Raw genomic sequence first — 19288 nt, forward strand, 5'->3', positions numbered from 1 at the left:
ATATAGAGATATGTTGAAGATGATGAAATAAAGCCCTGCTTTCATCTTTTTAAAATTTATTCTAGAACTTCAGGATAGCATGGGCTTTTAAAGGTACTATGACCTAAGTTCACAGAGTTTATTTAGTACCGTAGTAGGATAGGTATTGATTATGTTTGTTATACAATGCCTGTTTAGACTAATGATGAATTTACTTTGCTTTCTAAGGACAGTCGAAGGACATGGGGTAAGGTGGAGTATTATAAATTGGTCAGAGATGATCCACAAAATGAAAAATCCACAGAGGTAATAGTTATCTGGTTACACGTACATTCGATTGACATGAGAGTGAAACTCCTTCCTTTGGGTAAATTAAGCAAAGTTGAAGTAAGTAAAAGATTTCAGGGCAGCATGAGGAAAAGTTTGGGCTTAGCACACCCATGGCAGCCGTCAGTGAGGACTCTGCTTCTGAAGGGTCTGGATGGGGAGCGGGAATCGGGTAGGTGGGGAGAGGCACACCAGACGAACTTCCTGTATTTACCCAAAGCTTGTTGGCTAAATTTCTTTATAATCTTTTCTGGAAAGAAATAGTTGTAGCCCTGGAAAAATCTCTCTTCTTTTTTTTTTTCTGAGTTAGGATCAGCTTACCTCCTTTTCCCTGTCATGAGCAACACTCCAGCCTGAGTTACAGCAATAGGAGCAATGGAATTTGTGTTTAAGTCTTTACCTCGAGATGAAATAAGACAGTTCCTAGGTGTTGCTCTCCTCTCTCTGTTTCAAAGGTAGTAATTTAAAGGCCTAAAGAAAGCTGGTTAGTCCCAAGGATAAGGGTAAATGTTTCTTGATTTTGTTCTGTGGTACAAATAACATCTATGTATATCATATCTGTATATATCTGAACCAAGTTGTGTGCAGAGAGGTTGATACAACTATATTTACAGAAAATGATTTTTACAATTAAAGTTCACATTTTAACATGAACATGTGTGCTTAGTCCTTCACCTCCTCCAAGATGAGGTCTGTGGTAGGAAGAAATGATGGCCCGGCCCAAGAGTGGAGCCTGTGGGGCTGGTTGCTGCCTTGCTTACACTGAAGACAGATGTGACTAGGAGCTGCTGCCTGCCCTCCATGGTAAGAAACCAAAGGTGAGAACAAAACGCCATCCAGAAGAGCCAGGGCTGTGCACCCTCAATCACATGAAGAAACTTCTAGAAGAAGCCCTTTGTCTTCACAAAATCTCTTACCAAAGTTTAGTTTAAAACATCATGTGTAGGTGTGTGCGCATACTAAACTTTTATTCCATTTTTAACTTTTTGGGGAGTCATTTTAAACCAGTATTCAGTAAACTGCTAACAGTGGTGGTTCTAGAGTCAAACTGCTGGTGTTCAAAGCCAAGTTGCTGCCTTCTGAGTGAGGTGACCACCTAATACCCACGTCCTAGGATGATTTTGAGAACCAATGCATCCGAAGCACACGTGAAGCCCTGACACTTATTAGCCTAAATGTCAGCAAAGGAAAAATCTTGGTTATATTTTATAGAAAGCATCTATATTTTAATAGGAATAATCAGCTTCTGAGGAAAATTAATCTGCATTAAACAGGAAGGCAGCCAAGTTCTCCTTTGTTTGCACAGGTGAGCATTCCAACTTGGCTAAAAAACGTGGCTACAGTGTAGCTACATTGTTAAATGTCTTTTTTTCTGGGCATTTTATAGGACAGTGAAAAAAACCAAAACAACAACAACAAAAAACAAACAAGGAAACCAAGGCCTCACAGGAAGTAGTGTGAATCCAGAAAGCAAAATTTGAAATAAGGCATATTTATAAGAGTAAAATTCTTAATATGGTTAAACATCCTTCCCCAGCAGTGATACACACTCACAGGTAGTACTCCGAAGGAGAAAAAAGCTAGCTCTGTCCTGGTCCTGCACGCTGTTACAAAATAGCAGTGTGCTAATTTTATTTTCTTACACCACTGTATCCCCTTTCCCCTCCGTGGGTGGCCTTATGCTATGTTTGGACCCACCTGTTATTTTTTGCTAAAGGAGAGCTTTTAACATCACCTTGAAGCATACAGCGCTACACAGGTAAGCCTCATTTTCTGTCTGCAGTCCTGGACTTCTTACCCCTGCCGTATAGCCCAGCAGAGCACGGGCCTTCACTCAGCACAGCATGCAGGGGTGTGTGGGGTCCTTACGCTGGACCTCCTGAGGAGGAGCCTGAACAAGGTCTGCCAGCTCCTCTTCCTCACTCCCCTCTTTACAATGAGACACTCATGCATCTCCCCACTCTTACCATGGTGCCATTCCCTCTAGAGTATAAGAACTTGGGGTTCAGAACAAAGGAAAAGATGCAAATCACTGGGTAACTAACCATTAGCAAATCAGGTGGTTTTTAGTTCTCTACTTTCAACAAAGGAAGAGCTAATCAAGTTGTCAGCTGAGAGCACTGTGTTTTTTGCCATGTAACTTCAAAGAACTGTACGATGGTATGATTCTTTCTATTCTTTCTATTTAAGTGTTCACAAATGTAAAACAATGAAACAAGTAATATGATGCTAAAATGCCCCTATCTCAGCTTATAAGTACCATTTATGTATTAGGCAAATGAACTGATTAGGATAAAGAACATTCTAATAATATTTTTAATTATTAGTTTTGATCAATTATACCAATAATTATGGTAACATTCTGTAAACATTAAGAACTTAAAAAAAATTTCCACTTATATTTTTTGTTGATGAGAAGCATTTGGTAAAAAAAAAAGTCAAGCATAAAAATAGATTACATTATGCTAAGATTCTTTTTACTAAAAGTGGTATGGAAATACACCCACAGAGAAAAAATAATTTAAAAATTTCAGCTACTAAAGAACTAGTTCATTTATTTTTACAAATGAATGAGAGGTGTCAAATTGCTATGCTATTTAAATTGCACTGGATATGTTTAAAAGAGTGATGTAAGTTATTTTAAAACATCAATATTTACATGACATTAGAAAGTACATACTTTGGCAACTATTTAACTTCCCACAAAAATTTTAGATGTCACATAGATGTATAAGGGGATACATGATTTTTCATACTTTTGGGGAAAACATGAGCAGAATAGTTTGTGGAACACTACTTTAAAACACTTTCTCCAAGTAAGGTTGATCAACTTACGGATTTCGCAGGAGAGGGAAGCCTTCCTAATGCATGTTCCTGGCCCATCCCTGGTTGAGTTGTTAAGTTTGGGGTGGGCCCCAAGTCAGTTTTCAGCATGCACCCTAGGTGGTTCTCATGCAAATCAGCCAACATTGAAGAAGCACTTCTTTTTTAAAAAATTGCATTTTACAATATTTTAGCTATGGCTGAAGAGGGAAACTACCTCACACTTGCTTTTGAATTGAGGACAAAACTGAAACTAGCTAAATAAGAGTCAGAGCTCACAAAGTAGCAGCATCCATGGAGGAGCCAGACATAGGAAAAGGCACCTGGGGAAGGCGCTGCTTCCCCTGGAATTCCTAGGACAGTCAAAGAACAGGAATGGAGGATCTTAAGGATCTTGCTCTCCTGCCAGTCGGTCAGTCGTGGTGGTGCACACCTGTAATCTCAGCAGTTCTGGAGGCTGACGCAGGAGGATCACAAGTTCAAAGCCAGCCTCAGCAACTTAGCAAGGCTGTTAAACAATTCAGAGAGACCTTGTCTCAAAAAATAACAGACTGGGGTTATGACTCAGTAGTTAAGCACCCCTGGGTTCAATCCTTGGTACCAAAAAAAGATCCTCTTCTCCATACATGGCTGCACTTTTGGGAGATCACAAAGCTCTAGCCTTTTCTATCCATTGACGGTGAGAATGTCCTTGAGCAGGTGAGGAAAAACACTATCTAGGAGGGACTGGCTGTCACACCAGGATGAGAGCATGCGGGAATGGTACCAACTACAAAGCGGGGGCAGGGTGGGCTTTGGGAAGCACTGCTGGGAGGACGGGGTGCTTGCTGCGATATGCCCTTGGGGTCCTCTGACAACACCGTGGGAACAGCTGAGGCATCTCTTCCCTTTTGGTCCCACTGGTGGCCCGAAGTGTGGTCTCAGGGAGGCCCTCCACTGTCCACTCACTGGGCTGTGCTCTGCAGCATCTGTTCTCTCTTCCTGGGGTCACAGAAGAACTGCAGTTTCCTGGGGAGCAGCCTCACCTCCACAGGCATCGCTTCGTACTCTTCACTGTCGATGCTGAAAGAGCCCCCTGTGCCCTGTGGGGAGGAGACTGTCAGGGTGGCTCACATGCACATCAGTGCCCAAAGCAGCTCACCACGGGACACGGTCTTCTCCAAGGGCATAAGCTACTGTTCTTTTAACAAAAGATTTTGGTGCCTACTAATGACACGAAGTGATATTTCTGGACACATTCAATTCTACCATTCATGAAAAAGGATTTTTTTTTTCAACTTCAATCTCTTCCCTCCCACAGTATTTTAGGAGTTGAACAACAAAGTTAAATTTTGTAAGTATTTATTAAAATAAGTATGCCACATCCTTAAAAAATTTAAAAATAACCATCTTTCTCAAATGAAAACTGAGAAAGACAAAAATTATATCAACTGGATCATATTATTTTTCTCTAAGACTTGCTGAGCTTTATCAACCTTGGAGTCTATGAGGCCCTTCCATGATTCATGCATTTAATTCAACAACTGCTATGTCAAAACTATGGGACCAGTCACATGGAGACACTCCTGTTTACCTACATTCCCACTGAAATGCAGTAGCACTGCAGAAAGCCTTCAGAGGCAATCTGTAGTATCTTCTTTTTCCTGGGGCAGCCCCAATTAAATAACTAGACTTGCAATTCAGATACCTCCCCTTTTCGTGTCACTTACATAGGTTATTCTTCTAAGCATGGCATTTCACATACAGAAAAATTCAGTGAACTGAAAACTGTTTCCAGATTCTTCATAAAAACATGTTAAAATAAAACCCATTATTTTCCAGCTAGAGGATTCTTTTTATTACATCATTATAATAACCTTTTGCACTATTGACATATGAAAAAAATAAATGCTCAGGAGAACTGAAGATCACTTTATAGAACCTTGACTTGAAAACTGGAATTTTCAGGAGACCAACTCCAATCTGTAACTCAGAGGGGACTCTGCCTCCTTTTCAGGTCTCCCTTAGTATAACCTGGCCCTGGCAAAGTACTTGGCATGTTAGGCACTAAAAGTTGGATAGTTACTAGGGAAGAAGGGAAAAAGAAAGGAAGACAGACCAAAAGGAACCCATGCCCTGCCCTCCGTACCTCAGGAAGCAGCAGAGTGCACCTGCTGGCTTGGAGACACTCGGTGCCAGCAGCACGCAGTTTGGGGTCTCTCACCTTTTTACTTCTGTTGGGACAGGAAAAAGCAAGCTAGGAAACCTGCAATGGCACTGCGTTAGACTGCAAAAGCGCAGCGAGTTCTTTCCCTCTGCTTATGAGGGTGAAAGTAGCCAGAGTACCTGTGAAGTGGTGGGTTCACTGACTACATGTTCCCCCAGCACTGAGATGACAGCAGCTTGAGAACCCTTATTTGCTGTTGAAGCTGTGCATGATATTAACACTGTCTCTGAATTATTTGTTTGAATCATTCCACATTTTACCTAATTCTTTGTTGATATCAAATTTAAAAGTTAGAATGAAATTATTTGGGAGAAGTACTAAACTTCTATTTGGTCCTTGTGATCATTACCTAAAGGAGAAAATATTTTTGTTCTAGTTTAAGTTAGATATTCATGTACATAAACTAGCCTTAGACATTCTTTGATGACTCTCTATACTCAGTGACAGTCTACCTAGCATGTGATATCTTTACTAAATGGCCTTGGAGTAAAAGTATCCAACACACACATACTCAACCTCAGGCATGAATACCCTTTATGGCTAGTCATGGTTAAAAAGAAAAAGGAAAAGCTAACCCAAGAACAGTTGTCCCCTTTTTAATTATTACTTGGCAATAGTACTTTTTTAGTAAAGGAAACTCAGGAGAGCTCTGAAAGCAGCTTCCTCATGTTCTATGTAGACATCCAGAGGACACATACATTATGAGTTCACTTCCCATAAGGTCCAAAGGGAAACTAGCTGCTGCTACTGCTGAACATGATGACTTCCCTTAGCTCAAGCAACATAATGAATTTCTCCCCCTGATTTTGGACGTAGTATTATTAAGGAGATTTGAACGTGGCTGGTCACACTGGCCAGACTCTCAGTTTAGATGGTGTGTGGTTTCTGGACACTGGAAGGAGGAGGGACAGGCTTTTCCTTTATTGCCTTAACTCCAGACACAGCAAGCAAATTAAAGGCTGCAGAAGGAGCTATTCAATATGTGAAGAATTTGTACCAAAGGCAAGAACACCACAAACTAATGAAAACCATTCTGCTGTCAGTGCTGGTGTAGATAATGACGCAGCCATGGAGACCAGGCCGCTGCAGCAGAAATGTTCAGTCCCTAAATGGGCACGAGAGGGAGCGCTGAGACAAAGCACAGAAGGATGGAGCCAAGCAGATTACCAGTTGGCATGGGAACAAGCCAGCTCCTCGGATGCTCTGAAGACTGCTGGAGGGTTCATAGTATTCTTAGCCAATAAAGTTCTGGCAGAGGTAGGGCTTAACAAATCAGGCAGGATTTAGAAGGGTATGTTGTATTGGGAGAGAGAAAAAAGCCTGGGAAGTGTCCAAGGTACTCAATACCTTTTCAAGTTTTTCATTAATGGCCTGGGAGTAGGACGACAAGGTGAACTGACATGAATAGTAAGGGACACTGAGAAGGACTGAACGATTTAAAAAGACTTTCTCATTTGAGACAAAAAAACAGTCCTAAGATCAATAGAATTGGTTGTGTTACTCCATTTTCTAGATGAGCAAAGGATTCAGAAAAGTTAACTGACCTTAATCACAATGCCAGTGAGTAGCAGAATCAAGATTTATATTCTGTTCCTTGACACTAAAACCAGAGTTCTTGACAGTGTGCCATGCTACACTGATTCTTTAAGGCAAAGACTGTTCTTACCGTTTGATCTCTCTAAAATGAAGAGGCTGAAGCAGAGAGACTGTGTAACAGCCCCACAGGGAAGGAAGAATGGCAAAGTTACCAAGCAAGACAGTCTTCATTGGATCTACTAAGGGAAGTAGATTCCAGCTGCTTAGTAGAGCCCCACTTCCTGCAAACCCCAGTCCACTCACCCGATGGTTATGAAGTCTCCTTTGCTGACAGTGTCAGGTTCAATGCAGATGTTCATAAAGTCTTCTTTGCTCTAATAAGATTAAGAATACTAATGTCAGTACTCTCAAAATTTTGTCTAATGCAGCCTGTTATCATCCTCAGCCTTGGAGGTTCATATTTTGAAGCTGTGCATCATATGGGGGATTTTACTTCTAATGATTAATTCTAAATATATTTTCTGTCCCTTTTTTCATTAAGAGCTTTGTTGTAATATGATTAATGTAAAATTCATCTCCATTGATTTTTTGTTTGCTTGTAATTTTTTACTAAATTAGCAAAATAAAAATTCAGGGTGGGAGGTTTTTGAAATTGTGTTACTCATTAATAGTCAAAGGCATTAAAATCTCTAGGAGTCCTTCCTTCCCCTGCAGGCCAAGCTTTCTACCATCCATCCCAGTGATTCTCAGCCCTCGCTGTACATCGGCATTCTACCACACCACAATACAACTGCTTGGTGTGGAAAGCCTTGTTCTTCAAAATGCTGTACATGCAAATCTGGTATGCAACTAGAGCTGGAAAACAGCAATCCATTTATTCCCTGACAGTGTTCTAAAAACCTTCCATTTCCAACCACAGAAAGCTTCGGAAGATTTGAGCTACAAAGAAGAAACTATGAAAACAGATCTGGTTCCTACACTACTGCCTACAATTTGCTCCTAGCCAGCAATATAAACTATCCCTCCTTCAAACAATCCCAACACCTCTGTGCTGGCTTCTGTTTGGGTAGGTTCAGATTGTGCAGGACCAGGATAACCCAGGGTTTAGAGGGCCTGAGCTTTGCCTACAGTTCAAGGGTACCACCTGTACACCTTGCACACCTGGATCTCAACTAGGAATGGCAGAACAGAGTATGTTGACACAGGGTGATGACCTTACTCAGGGTTTCCCTTTCATCATACTGCTGAGTGCCACCATGTACCATAAACTTCAGTGTCTGGGTTACATAGATGAACAAAACAAACATGCATTTCTGCCTACAAAGAAGTTACATTTGACTGTTGGGATGGAGGGGACAGAAAACTCATAAAATAGTAAATTACCAAGAATAAGTATATACTAGAAGCATTTCAGAATATTAAAAAACGAGGTCGAAGAAACAGCAAGGAACATGAAGTGGCATTAATGGCAGTGACTACATTTCAAAGAGGGGTCCAGGCGAGAAGGTAATCTCTGAACAACCCATAGGAGGTGATGGAAGCAGCAATGTGGATGTCCAGGACAGCAGTTCTCAAACATCAGGATCACTGCAGTGCCTGCTGATTGACATGGATTTTAGTTTTTGTCAATTACAGTTAATTTTTATAAAGATTCTTGGCCCCTTCTTAAGAGTTTCTAGTTTGCAAATAGGGCACAGGAATTTTCACATCAAACAAGTTCCAGGTGATCAGGTGATCAGGTGCTGCTGATCTGAGCACCACACTTGGAGAACCACTGGTCCGAGGATGAGCCATCCATGCTCAGGAAACTGCCCGGGTCGAGGCCTTCAGGTGAGGGCATGCCAGACCTGTGCAGAGAACAGCAAGCAAGCCAGCGTGCTGGAGCAGAGTGGCAAGGACCACCGGAGGTGGAAAGGGAAGGGGGCTGATGAGTAGGGCCTCGCAGACTCCTATAAGGAATGTGGCTTGTATGCTGAGTGAAGTGAAGAGCCACTGGAGGCTTCTCAGACGGGAAATGCTCTGGCTTTGTTTTAATAGGGTCATTCTGCCTGCTGTGTTGAGAATTAAGATTGGGATCATACTGGCAGAGGCAGACAGTGAGCCAGGAAATAACATCGGAGGGAAATGAATGGGAATGGCCCAGGGTTCAGTAGATGATGGGAAAAACCATACAGTCTGATAGGACACTGCAGCTGGGAGGGTGTCAGAGAGAAGGAGCAAGACTGGTTTGAAGCAATGAGGAGAAGAAAGGAGGCCAACTAGCTCGTCACCAGGCCTGACACGGGACAGGGCAAGGAAAACAGCTACCATTAAAAAGTGCTCTGGGGAAAGCAGTCATGTTCCAGTTAGAACAGAGGCCAGCACATTTTTCTGTTAAGGGCCAGACAACAATTTGTTTCAGACTTGCAGACCATGAGGTCTTTATGACACTACCCAACTCTGCCACGGTGGCATGCAAGCAGAAAACAGCATTTAATGCATTAGTGTGCCTGTGTTCCAATACAATTCTACTTACAGACACTGAAATTTGAATTTCATGTGATTTTCTCATGTAACAAAATACTCGGTTTTTTCAACTATTTAAAAATGTAATAAACACTCTTAGCTTGAAGGCTGTTGAAACACAGACAGCAGGTCAGTTGAGCCTGAGGGCTGTCCTTGCCAACTCCTTAAACTTTCTTTTGGAGGCACAGTTACATTACTTGGAAACTGTGACTCGTTGGAGGTGAGCCTTTGACTAAGCAGGGCAGGCTTCAGTCAAGGCCTAATTTTGTCCCACTGTGGAGGCAGTACCTTTTGAGGCTGATACTCAACACCCCAGGTGTTATGGTTTGGATGTGAGGTGTCCCCCAAAAGCTCACGTGAGACAATGCAAGAAGGTTCAGAGGAGAAATGACTGGGTTTTAAGAGTCTTAACCCAATCAGTGAATTAACCCCCTGATGGGATTAATCAAAATGGTAGGGTATGGCTGGAGGAGACTGGAATTGGGGCATGGCTTTGGGGTATATATTTTGTATCTGGTGAGCAGAGTCTCTCTCTCTCTGCTTTCTGATGATGTGAGCTGCTTCCCTCTGCCACACTCTTCCACCATGATGTTCAGCCTCACCTAATGTTCACTGGCTGTCTATGGATTGAGACCTCTGAAACTGTGAGCCCTCAAATAAACCTTTTCTCCTCTTTAATTGTGCTGGTCACATCATTTAGTCACAGCAGCAAAAAAGCTGACTAAAATGCCAGGTCTGACAAGGACTTTCACCTCTGGTTACTGGGAACACAAACTACCCTGGCGGCCCTGTGATCTGACTGAACTTCCCAGGACTGAGCCTGCTCCTTGTCAGTAGCTCTTGCTCCCTCCAGGTGGCTTCCCACAGGCACACACCAGTACGGGCTCAGCTGAAGACTACAGAGGAAATCGCACCTCTGCTGGCTTCTCAGTACAGCTCTCCTGTACTCGGGCCCCCAATTCTAGCTGCCCTGATCTCTGAATTCTCAACAATCCCTCACTGAGGAGACCATGGGGCTCCACTTGGGTCCCCTGTCCCCGTGCTGTGCCCTCGCTCCAGCACAAGAGCTGGGCAAGCGTAGGGCTCCCCTTGTTTGATCCCCTTCTCTCTGGGACCACTGTCCCACACTGCTAGTTTCACACCAGGTTTGTCAACAGTTGTTTCATTGATCTGTTCCATGTTTAAAGTGCAGAGGTAGAACCGTTGTTTGTTGTTCTATCTTGATCAAAAGTCTCAGTGACATTCAGAAATCAATTTATTATACTGAGTAAATAAAATTTGTCAACTCAATGGATTCTGGAAAGGTACTTGGAAAAATTAAATGAGACATTTAAAATTTTTTAAAAAACTCTTAGAAAATGGGAATTAGAAGAAAACATCCTTACACCTGATAAAAGATCTCTTTAAAAAAAGAAGGAAAAAAATAGCAATGAAGCTTTTCTAAAAATTAGGAATAAGACAATGATTCCTTCAATGACTTTCTGTTCAACACTACTGAAGTCATACCAGGATGTAAGGTAAGACAAGATTGTAAGGATAAGTATTTGAAAACTTGAATTATTTGCAGTTATACAGAATCTATAGGATATCCAAAAGAATCCATAGGTGAATATTACTACCAATTTAATTAGGTTACTGATTCAGCATCAACACAAAATCAATTTTGTTCATCTATTAAGTCAGTCAGAAAATGGAATTTTAAGATTATTTACAACAGCATTAAAAATTAAGACAACTAGAAATAGATGTAGCAAAAGACAGTGCTATAGAGAAAACTGTAAAACATCATTGAGAGATATTGAAGACTTAATTGAAGACATGTACACATTCAGATGCTGGACAAGTCAATACTATAGAAATAACATTTCTCCTCAAATTGATCTACGGTTACAATGTAACTATGACAATATTATAAAAATTTAATGTAGAATTAAGAAAATAAACATCCTAAAATATTTATATAAGTCAAAAGAGCCAAGAATAGCCAAGAGACTCTTTTAAGAGGGAGAAAAACAGAGGAATTCATTATAAAAAACTATATAAAACTATAATAAGAGAAGCAGAGTATGAGTATAGAAAGTTGGAGGAGTTGACCAGAGGGACTAGAAACATTTACATGTACAGAGATGGCAATACTACTGGGTGGCAGTAGTTAGTGAAGATCAATGAAGGGAGAGTGGCTGTTTCGACAAATGATGCTGAGAAGACTGGTTAAGAACAAAACCGGAGCCTCACCTTCATCATTCACAAAACAATTGTGGGTGGGAAAATTTCCTTTTTCAACAAAAATGGAACCATTTGATGCAAAACATTTTATCCTTGTTTTTCTTTTAACAACCAAAGATGAGCACATTGCCATATCAGTAAATATATAGAGAATTATATATACACACACATATATATATAATTTCAAGTAAATACGAAATTGATTTAATCAGTCCAATTAGTTTGTTTCACATATTTTGCTATTACAAATACAGCAGACATTTGTACAAGAGATCCTAACTTTCACACTACTAAAGCTTCTTTCATATTCTGAATATACTATTTTTAATGATAAGTAAACATTTTGAGCTACTATGCAGCAGCTACATTGTCTTTGAATATTTTATTGCATTTGCTTTTATTTTTTACAAACAGGTGTAGAAAGGAGAAAAAAATGAATGTGCTGCTACCAGTGATAAGAAGTACGGTATCATATACTTGTACGACTGGCACACAGATGAACAGCACCCAGCATTCTGAATGTGGCTAACGTTGTGCTGCAATCACACGCTCCCTGAACCCATTTGTTTGTATTCTATCATCAGAGAAAAGAACAGTGGTAGAAGAACATGGACAAAGAACTGGAAATACATATTGGCAAAGCCTGATTATAAAGCAAATATGTGGCAGAAAATTTATCTTTCTTTGTGAAATTCCTCTATCTAGAACAGACTTTTTAAACTTCATTTACTCACTTCCACCAATGTGTCCAGAATTCGATTATGTAAAGAAGCAAGGACTGCCTACATTATATATTTATCTGATCATTTCTATAAGAGAAATCTCTACACTTAATAGGGCCAAGGGTATGCATATATTTTAAACAATTCATATATACGGTACGCTGAATTAAGAAAGGGTGTCACAATTTACATTCCCATGAAGAATATATGAGACTGCTCATTTCCCCACCCACATTGACACTGAGCACTATCATGCTTTTTAATCTATGGTAATTCAAGTTACTATTTTAATTTGCATTTCTTTGATGTTGAGCACTTTTTTTGTTCCTTTACCTATAAAAATTACATGAAAAATTTTGAAAATATATTTATGATTACATAAGATAATACAAGTAAAATTCTTAGAATACACAGCATACAGTAAATGCTCAGCAAATTGAAGCTATTTTTCTATATAAATCTTTTGTGAATTTTCTATTTTTACCTTCTGTTCATTTTTTACTATTAGTCCTTTTTCATTCCTTATTTATTCTAGGAATCTGTGATAAAGGAAGCTATTAACTCCCAGTCTATCACATCCTAATATTTTTCCCAGTTTGTCACTAAAAATTTGTTTGTAGTTTCTTTTTAGATGAGTAGACAAATGTGAATATGAATTTTGCCTTAGGTGTGGTCTTAGAAAGACCTTGTTATTCCCAAATATATATTATGATCACTTACAACTCTACTCTAGTACTTCAATAATTATTTTAAATTCAGTTCTTTAACTTTAGGTGAAGGGAGCTTTGTTTGCCCAACATTTTGCATTGAACATGTATCACTTTTATAATTAGAAAATAACTCAGTAATCTGAATATTAATATTGGTATCAAGTTTCTTACTGCATTCTAATTCTATGCACCAGTTTTCTGATTGACCAGGACAAAAATGAACAGACTCCTTTGAGTTACATAAAAGCTGAATGTAGTAATTAATCCACAGTTAAGAATGATTTTCTATTGTCATTCTCACTAACATAAATTACTAAGGTCTCTTCCACACCAGCGCCAATGGACTTTTTCTAAAAATGCCGAGATAGTAAATGGTTTAGGCTTTGCGACCACAGTCTCTGACCTAACTACTCAGCCCTGCCACTGCAGCACAAGGGCAGCATAGACAATATGAATATGAATGAACACGGCTGTGCTCCAATCAGACTTTTTGTATGGACACTGAAATGTGAATATCATATACTTTTCATGTGCCACAAAATAACCTTTTTTCTTTTTTTTAGCTTTCTTGCCACCATTTAAACTAGGTAATCAATTCTTTGCTTATGGTCTATTTGAAAATAGTTAGAAGACCATTTTGCCAAACTTCTGCTTTATTTTAATGTATTTCTTTTTAGTGTATTGTCTATAGCATTACTATTCATCAAATTCTCTACACTGATAGAATGTTAGTTCTTTCCAATATGGTAGCTGCTAGTCACATATGGCTTTTGAGCACTTGAAATGTATACCTAGTGTGACTGAACACTGAGTTTTTTATTTTAATTCTAATTAACTTAAATAGTCACATGAAGCTAATAGTTACTACAATGGACAGTATGTTACAGATTGGACCTAAATAGTTGTAGATACAGATAAAGATGTGTGTGTATATGTGTGCGTGTGTGTGTGTGTGTGTGTGTGTGTGTGTGTGTGTGTTTCTCATGGGTATCTGAATCTACGTATTTAATATAGTTATAATAGTAACTATATTTACTCAAGTAAAAGTTCTGCAATTTTTTATTCCAGTGGCAAACGAGAATACCTAGATTTTTAGCATTTTATTTGTGAAGGCCATTTGTCCTAAGCCCTCTGAAGGCTGACTAAGCAATGACCAGAATACCTGCTCAGAGGCCCTTAAGCTTCTATGCTATAAATGTACTCAGCTGCTGCTTCTCATTGCTATTCTTCTTTAAAGGCACACCACATCATCTTTTTCCTGATCCTTTCCTCTTCACACCCACAGAATAAAAATTAAAAGACTGAATTAAAATGCAAGAAAAGCATATACTCTTCCTAGATACCAAATGCTTTTCTAATAAACAAGCACACTTACTGTCAGGTCAAGCTGGCCATTCCGGGTTGTGATGGACAGTTCAATGGTGGACAGGTGTATGTCTTTCCAGACCTCTGGGCTCACTTCTTGGGAGAGGGCTGTGGGAACCCAGAACACAGGTCAGCTTCTTTCACTGAAATTTCACTCCCCACCACTGACTAGCTACCAGTGGCTCAACTCGGCTTCCCAAGTTCTTCGGCCAGCACATCCACCTTAGCCTTATTTACTTCATCCTTCTTACACAGAGAGGTAAAGTGCCAGGCTCAAAATGGGATCCTATGCCTAAAACACCCCTTCGAAAGCAGCCACAATACTGAGGGAGAGGTATAAGGCCGGAGGCAGCCAGGGCAAGATGGCGAGTGAGGAGTGAGAAGGTGGGGGGCAGGGCTCAACAAATGAGCACGGAGAGGGTCTTCTGATGAGATCAACTTCCTGGGTGATGAAAGTGCCCGTGGACACAAGTCGGGGACCCAATCAGACAGACATTTCCACAACTGAGTTCCTATGCAGGGGAACCAATAGCAAAACCAAAACAGATGCGTGGACAGAGCGGCACCAATCAATAATAGCAAGGGGAGCATGGATAGAGGAGGAGATAAGGAAAGGAGGAAATTCCAGAGACCATGAAAAGAACAGGCCTAAACTCCCCCACTGATTACCAGCTCTGGGGCCCCTTTTCTTCAGAGAAGTCCGTTTCTGTTGCTTTTGCAATAAACCTGCTGCTTGCTTGCTATCTCTGGGTCCTGTTCTTTAATTTGTTGCTGAACAGAGACAATGAATCCAGCACCACTAGATGATAACAATATCATAAATGCTAATGACAGAAAGAGGGTGCAGAGACCACTATGCTCGTTCACAGGACACTGTTTGGGCTCTGTTCTGGCAGCACCCAGATGAGTGAGTTCAGTGATCCCAGAGAGACTGCTCCTGTCCTAGTTATGTCTCTGAAACTGGCTGTGGGGGGACTGCTTAAGGACACCCCTAAGGGAGCAGGGCTTTTTCTGTGCAGCACCAGTTGCTCACCATCCTGTGGTTGTGCCCAGTATGAGGCAAGTCTGCGTAATATTCTCCTGTACAGAGAAGGCCGGGGAGGGGTCTCTTCTGGCTCACTGGGAGGTCTCTCTGTAGGTCCCGTGTAAGAGATGGAGGCTTGATGAGTCTGAGGCCACTCCTGTTAATGTGAGAGAAAAAACGTTGGTCATGCATGCATAGTTTCTAACCCTGGAAAAGTTACTGATTTCTCACAGATGGAGTTCTCATTCATTTGGAATGTGGAATCCTTAAGCTTCCCTTTCCTCTTAAAGCTCTCTCTTGAGAACCATGAACTCAGTGACTGCTGCCTCCATTGCAATCCTTTACAAAGGGCAGGGAGAAGACCAAAGTGGACTGACAACTGCTATTCACCATTGCCCAACCCCACACCAAAAAAAAAAAAAAAAAAAAAAAAAAAAAAAATCAGTATGAGTGAGCACATAGTCATCTCAGAATAAACTTATTTTGTTTACAAATGGTGACACAAAAATGAGGCTAATAAAATCCAACTGCATCAAATACCTACTTCACATCTGAAATCATTCTTCATAAAGAGGCCAGAATGTTTTATCACAGCCTCACAATCCAAACCCAGCCCAGGCCTCTCACTGCTGCTTCAAAGCCCATTATGCTCACCTAGGTGTTTTGACATCTACTTCCTGGGCACCCCACATCCAGGGTCATCCTGAATTGCATCAATGCCCACAGGAATAATTAAAACCATACCTTAGCTTGTCAGTCCTCTGATTCACCACTGCCATTTCCATAGTTCATCCTATCCCTGACAGTTACTCAGAATTATTCCATCTTGGACATATAAAACGCTGATGTCCTACTCTGTCACATGTTGGAGTCTTCTGGTTGATCCTTTTGTGCCCTGAACATCTGTGGGAGGGAACTACTCCCTGGTCTCTGGTTTCCTCGGGTAACCCAGGGAATTAGGAAACAGTAACAATCTTGGCTTCCTCTCACTCCAATGCTTACTCGCTTACTCTCTCTTCCCCAGTCCAGAAAGCTTGACCTGTGGGACCAGCCCTGCCTTCTCCCTCCCTGACAGTGGCTGCCCTTGAGACATTCGCCTCTTCTCAAAGCAGTAAGCCTACCCAGGTGGCCTCTGTCCAGGAGGGGCTGTTTCAGGTGGACAAATGCAATCTGGAATATTAGGAAATCAGACTGTGACCACGTGTCTAGGCTGCACCTTTCACTCCTGCCGATGCTTTCATCTTCATCTGCCTGCTTCTGCATGTTTTCATAACTTGGTTCGTATTTAGAAGAGGAAAAGAGGGAGTTATTTTTTGGTCTCTAGATCCTAACCACACAGTTTTCAGTCACATTGATAGCTCCTGTTCCTGATCACGCCATGTTCTCTCAGTGTCAAATAAATAATCTATCACTCTAAATCACTTTTTTCCTCATTACTCTTTGGCTCTTTTTTGTCTTTATTCTTTGATAGCATGTACCCTAAAGAGCCCCAATTCTGGATCTTGTCACGAGGTTCTGTTTTCCTACAGTAGGGCTCAGCATTATTAAAAGGAGAAATCATACTCCTGCTGAGTACTGATAGAAAAAATCACTCCTAAAGAGCACATTAGTGCCACCACAAATTCCTGGTCTCAGGTCCTCAATGCCACTTGCTAATACTAAACCTCCTCACTTCCACCTTCAAAATCTTCCATGCCACCATCACGACCCACCTCATTTTTGGTAGAACACTTGCTTTAGTGAGAATATTAGGTACATCAGTGAGAATGTCCTTACAAGAGATGATCAAGATCTGTAATCTTGATTTCATCCAGACCTTCCATCTTAGTAAAAACAGCATCACTTCCTTGCCCCAGGATAATCCAGTACTCTGAATCTCATGCTCTTCTACCTGCTCATGGATTTTTGCCAGCTCAGTCATGCTTTCTGGTCTCTTTTCTCTTCACCTCTTCCTATGCTTTTCTTTTGCCTCAGGATATAGACATGGATATTTCTCCTTTCTCCTTAAGATTTAAAAAAAAAAAAAAGAAAACCAACACTTCACTGATCTACTATTTATTTCTCCCCAGTTTTTGCATTTTTTAAAACTCCTTTTCAAAATCATTTCTCTTTTTTTCCTCAAAGTCAAGTTTCTTGAAAGAGTAGACTACCCTTGCTGTGTCCACTTCCTTACCTCCCACTCACTCCTTAGCTTTCCTTAATATGCCACCCCACCCCCACTGTGGAGGTCGCCAAGGCTGCCGAATTCTGAGGACACTTTCCTATCTTGATCTCAACTGTCTGCTGTTGCTTTTTGCAATTCATACTTTTTACTTGAAATTCCTCTTCTGTGGGCTTCTATGTCAGAACTCTCCTAGATTTCTTCTTAGCACCTCCCAGTCATCTTTTCCAGCTTTCTAAATCCCTCAGGGCTATTCCTGGCCATCTGTCAATGGCAACTTCACCAAACCCAGAGTTTCAACTCCACTTACATACATATGACATCTGAGTAGACCTCTTCAGACTACATCACTTTGCTGAATTCCACTCCTAAATCACAATTGTATCTCCACTTGTCTGTTAAACTTATCACAATCCAAACTGAAAATTTCATCTTTCTTCACATACTTGATCTTATGCTAAAATTATGAACATTAATGGAAAACTAAGTTACCAATCTCTAGTACCTTAAACCAAAACTCTGGTAATCCAATGCTCTTCCAACTTTTGAGAGCTTTGACTTCAAGAGTTCTCTGATCCATCCTGCACTGTCCACATTCACTGTTACCACCTTGGTCTATACCTCATTACTGAATTACTTTAAGAATCTTCTCTCTGCTGTGCTTGCCTTTAGCCACCTCTGTCCAATCTCTTAGCCACACTGCTGCCAAACAATTTTTCCAAAATGCAGACTGCTCATGATGTGCCTCTGCTTAAGACACAAAACTCCACAGTGCCTTAAGGATAAAGGTCAGATGGCACATCAAAGCCTGCCCCAACCTGTTCTCCAGCTTCCTCTCCTGACATCCTACTGCATAAACTGTAATTAATGACCATGGTCCATCACTGTGACTTCACCAGGCCTATATCTCCAATAACATGCCCTTCTTCTAGTCCTACATGTATTTCAAGATTTACCATAAGAGTCACCTTCACTGGGAAGGCTTTCTGACCCTTAGTTAGATTTAGGAAGCTGCCTTCTCTGCTCTGCTCCTGTCTCATCCTTTCCTAATTCTCCCCTAGCACTTGCCAAACTGCTAGTTTTCTTGTAGTACTTCTCTCTGGCACATGAATACTTCTTGAGGCCAGAAAACCTCTTATTGGCTTATGTCAATAACTGCTTGCTGAACGAACTGTGGAAACAGTACTCCACCCTTTCAACACATAGCCATGCTGTTCTTCCTAATGGACCCACTGCTCCCTTGGATAATAATGCATTTTACAATCCAATTTGCCTCAGGACTAGAAAGGCCTTGCCTTCCCAAGTTAATGTTTAAAGTCACTAGATTTACTTCTAGTATTTCAGTAATCTTAGCTTCTAACACTTATTTTTTTAATTCAACTAGAATTCTTTTAGGTTAAGGGATGTTTTCCAAATGTTTTACAATGGACAAGTATTACTTTTATAATTAAGAGAACACTAAATAAATCTGAATATTTATTCAGAAAATTGGAATCAATTTTCTCACTACCGATATTCAGATTAGTCAGCCAAACTGATTATACTACTTTGATTAGTATAAAAGCTGATCATAGTATTTAGTCGACAGGTAAGGATGATATTTCTATTAGCATCTTCAGTAATATAAATTGCTGAACTTTTTTCTGTGCCAAGATTTTTACTGATTTTCCCCCCTCTTCTGGGAATCTAACCCAGGGCTTTACA

The 19288-nt window shown here is 40.6% G+C and overlaps 1 protein-coding gene across 3 annotated transcripts in view; it reads right to left on the reverse strand.

Annotated features, from left to right (window-relative positions):
• Nucleotides 1-3274: 3274 nt before the first annotated feature.
• The window catches only part of AGK (acylglycerol kinase), an 86426-nt gene continuing 70412 nt past the window's right edge, over nt 3275-19288 (reverse strand). For all 3 annotated transcript variants that reach the window (XM_079150847.1, XM_079150845.1, XM_079150846.1), the window contains 5 exons: nt 15433-15580; nt 14410-14507; nt 7175-7245; nt 5258-5342; nt 3275-4211 (listed from right to left, as the gene is read on the reverse strand). In XM_079150847.1, coding sequence (XP_079006973.1) covers nt 4074-4211; nt 5258-5342; nt 7175-7245; nt 14410-14507; nt 15433-15580 — 540 coding nt within the window. In that variant the 3' untranslated portion in view covers nt 3275-4073. The remainder of the gene's footprint in view (nt 4212-5257; nt 5343-7174; nt 7246-14409; nt 14508-15432; nt 15581-19288) is intronic.

Source organism: Sciurus vulgaris (genome assembly GCF_902686455.1).
Source record: "Sciurus vulgaris genome assembly, chromosome: 8".
In the NCBI taxonomy this organism is placed as follows: Eukaryota; Metazoa; Chordata; class Mammalia; order Rodentia; family Sciuridae; genus Sciurus; species Sciurus vulgaris.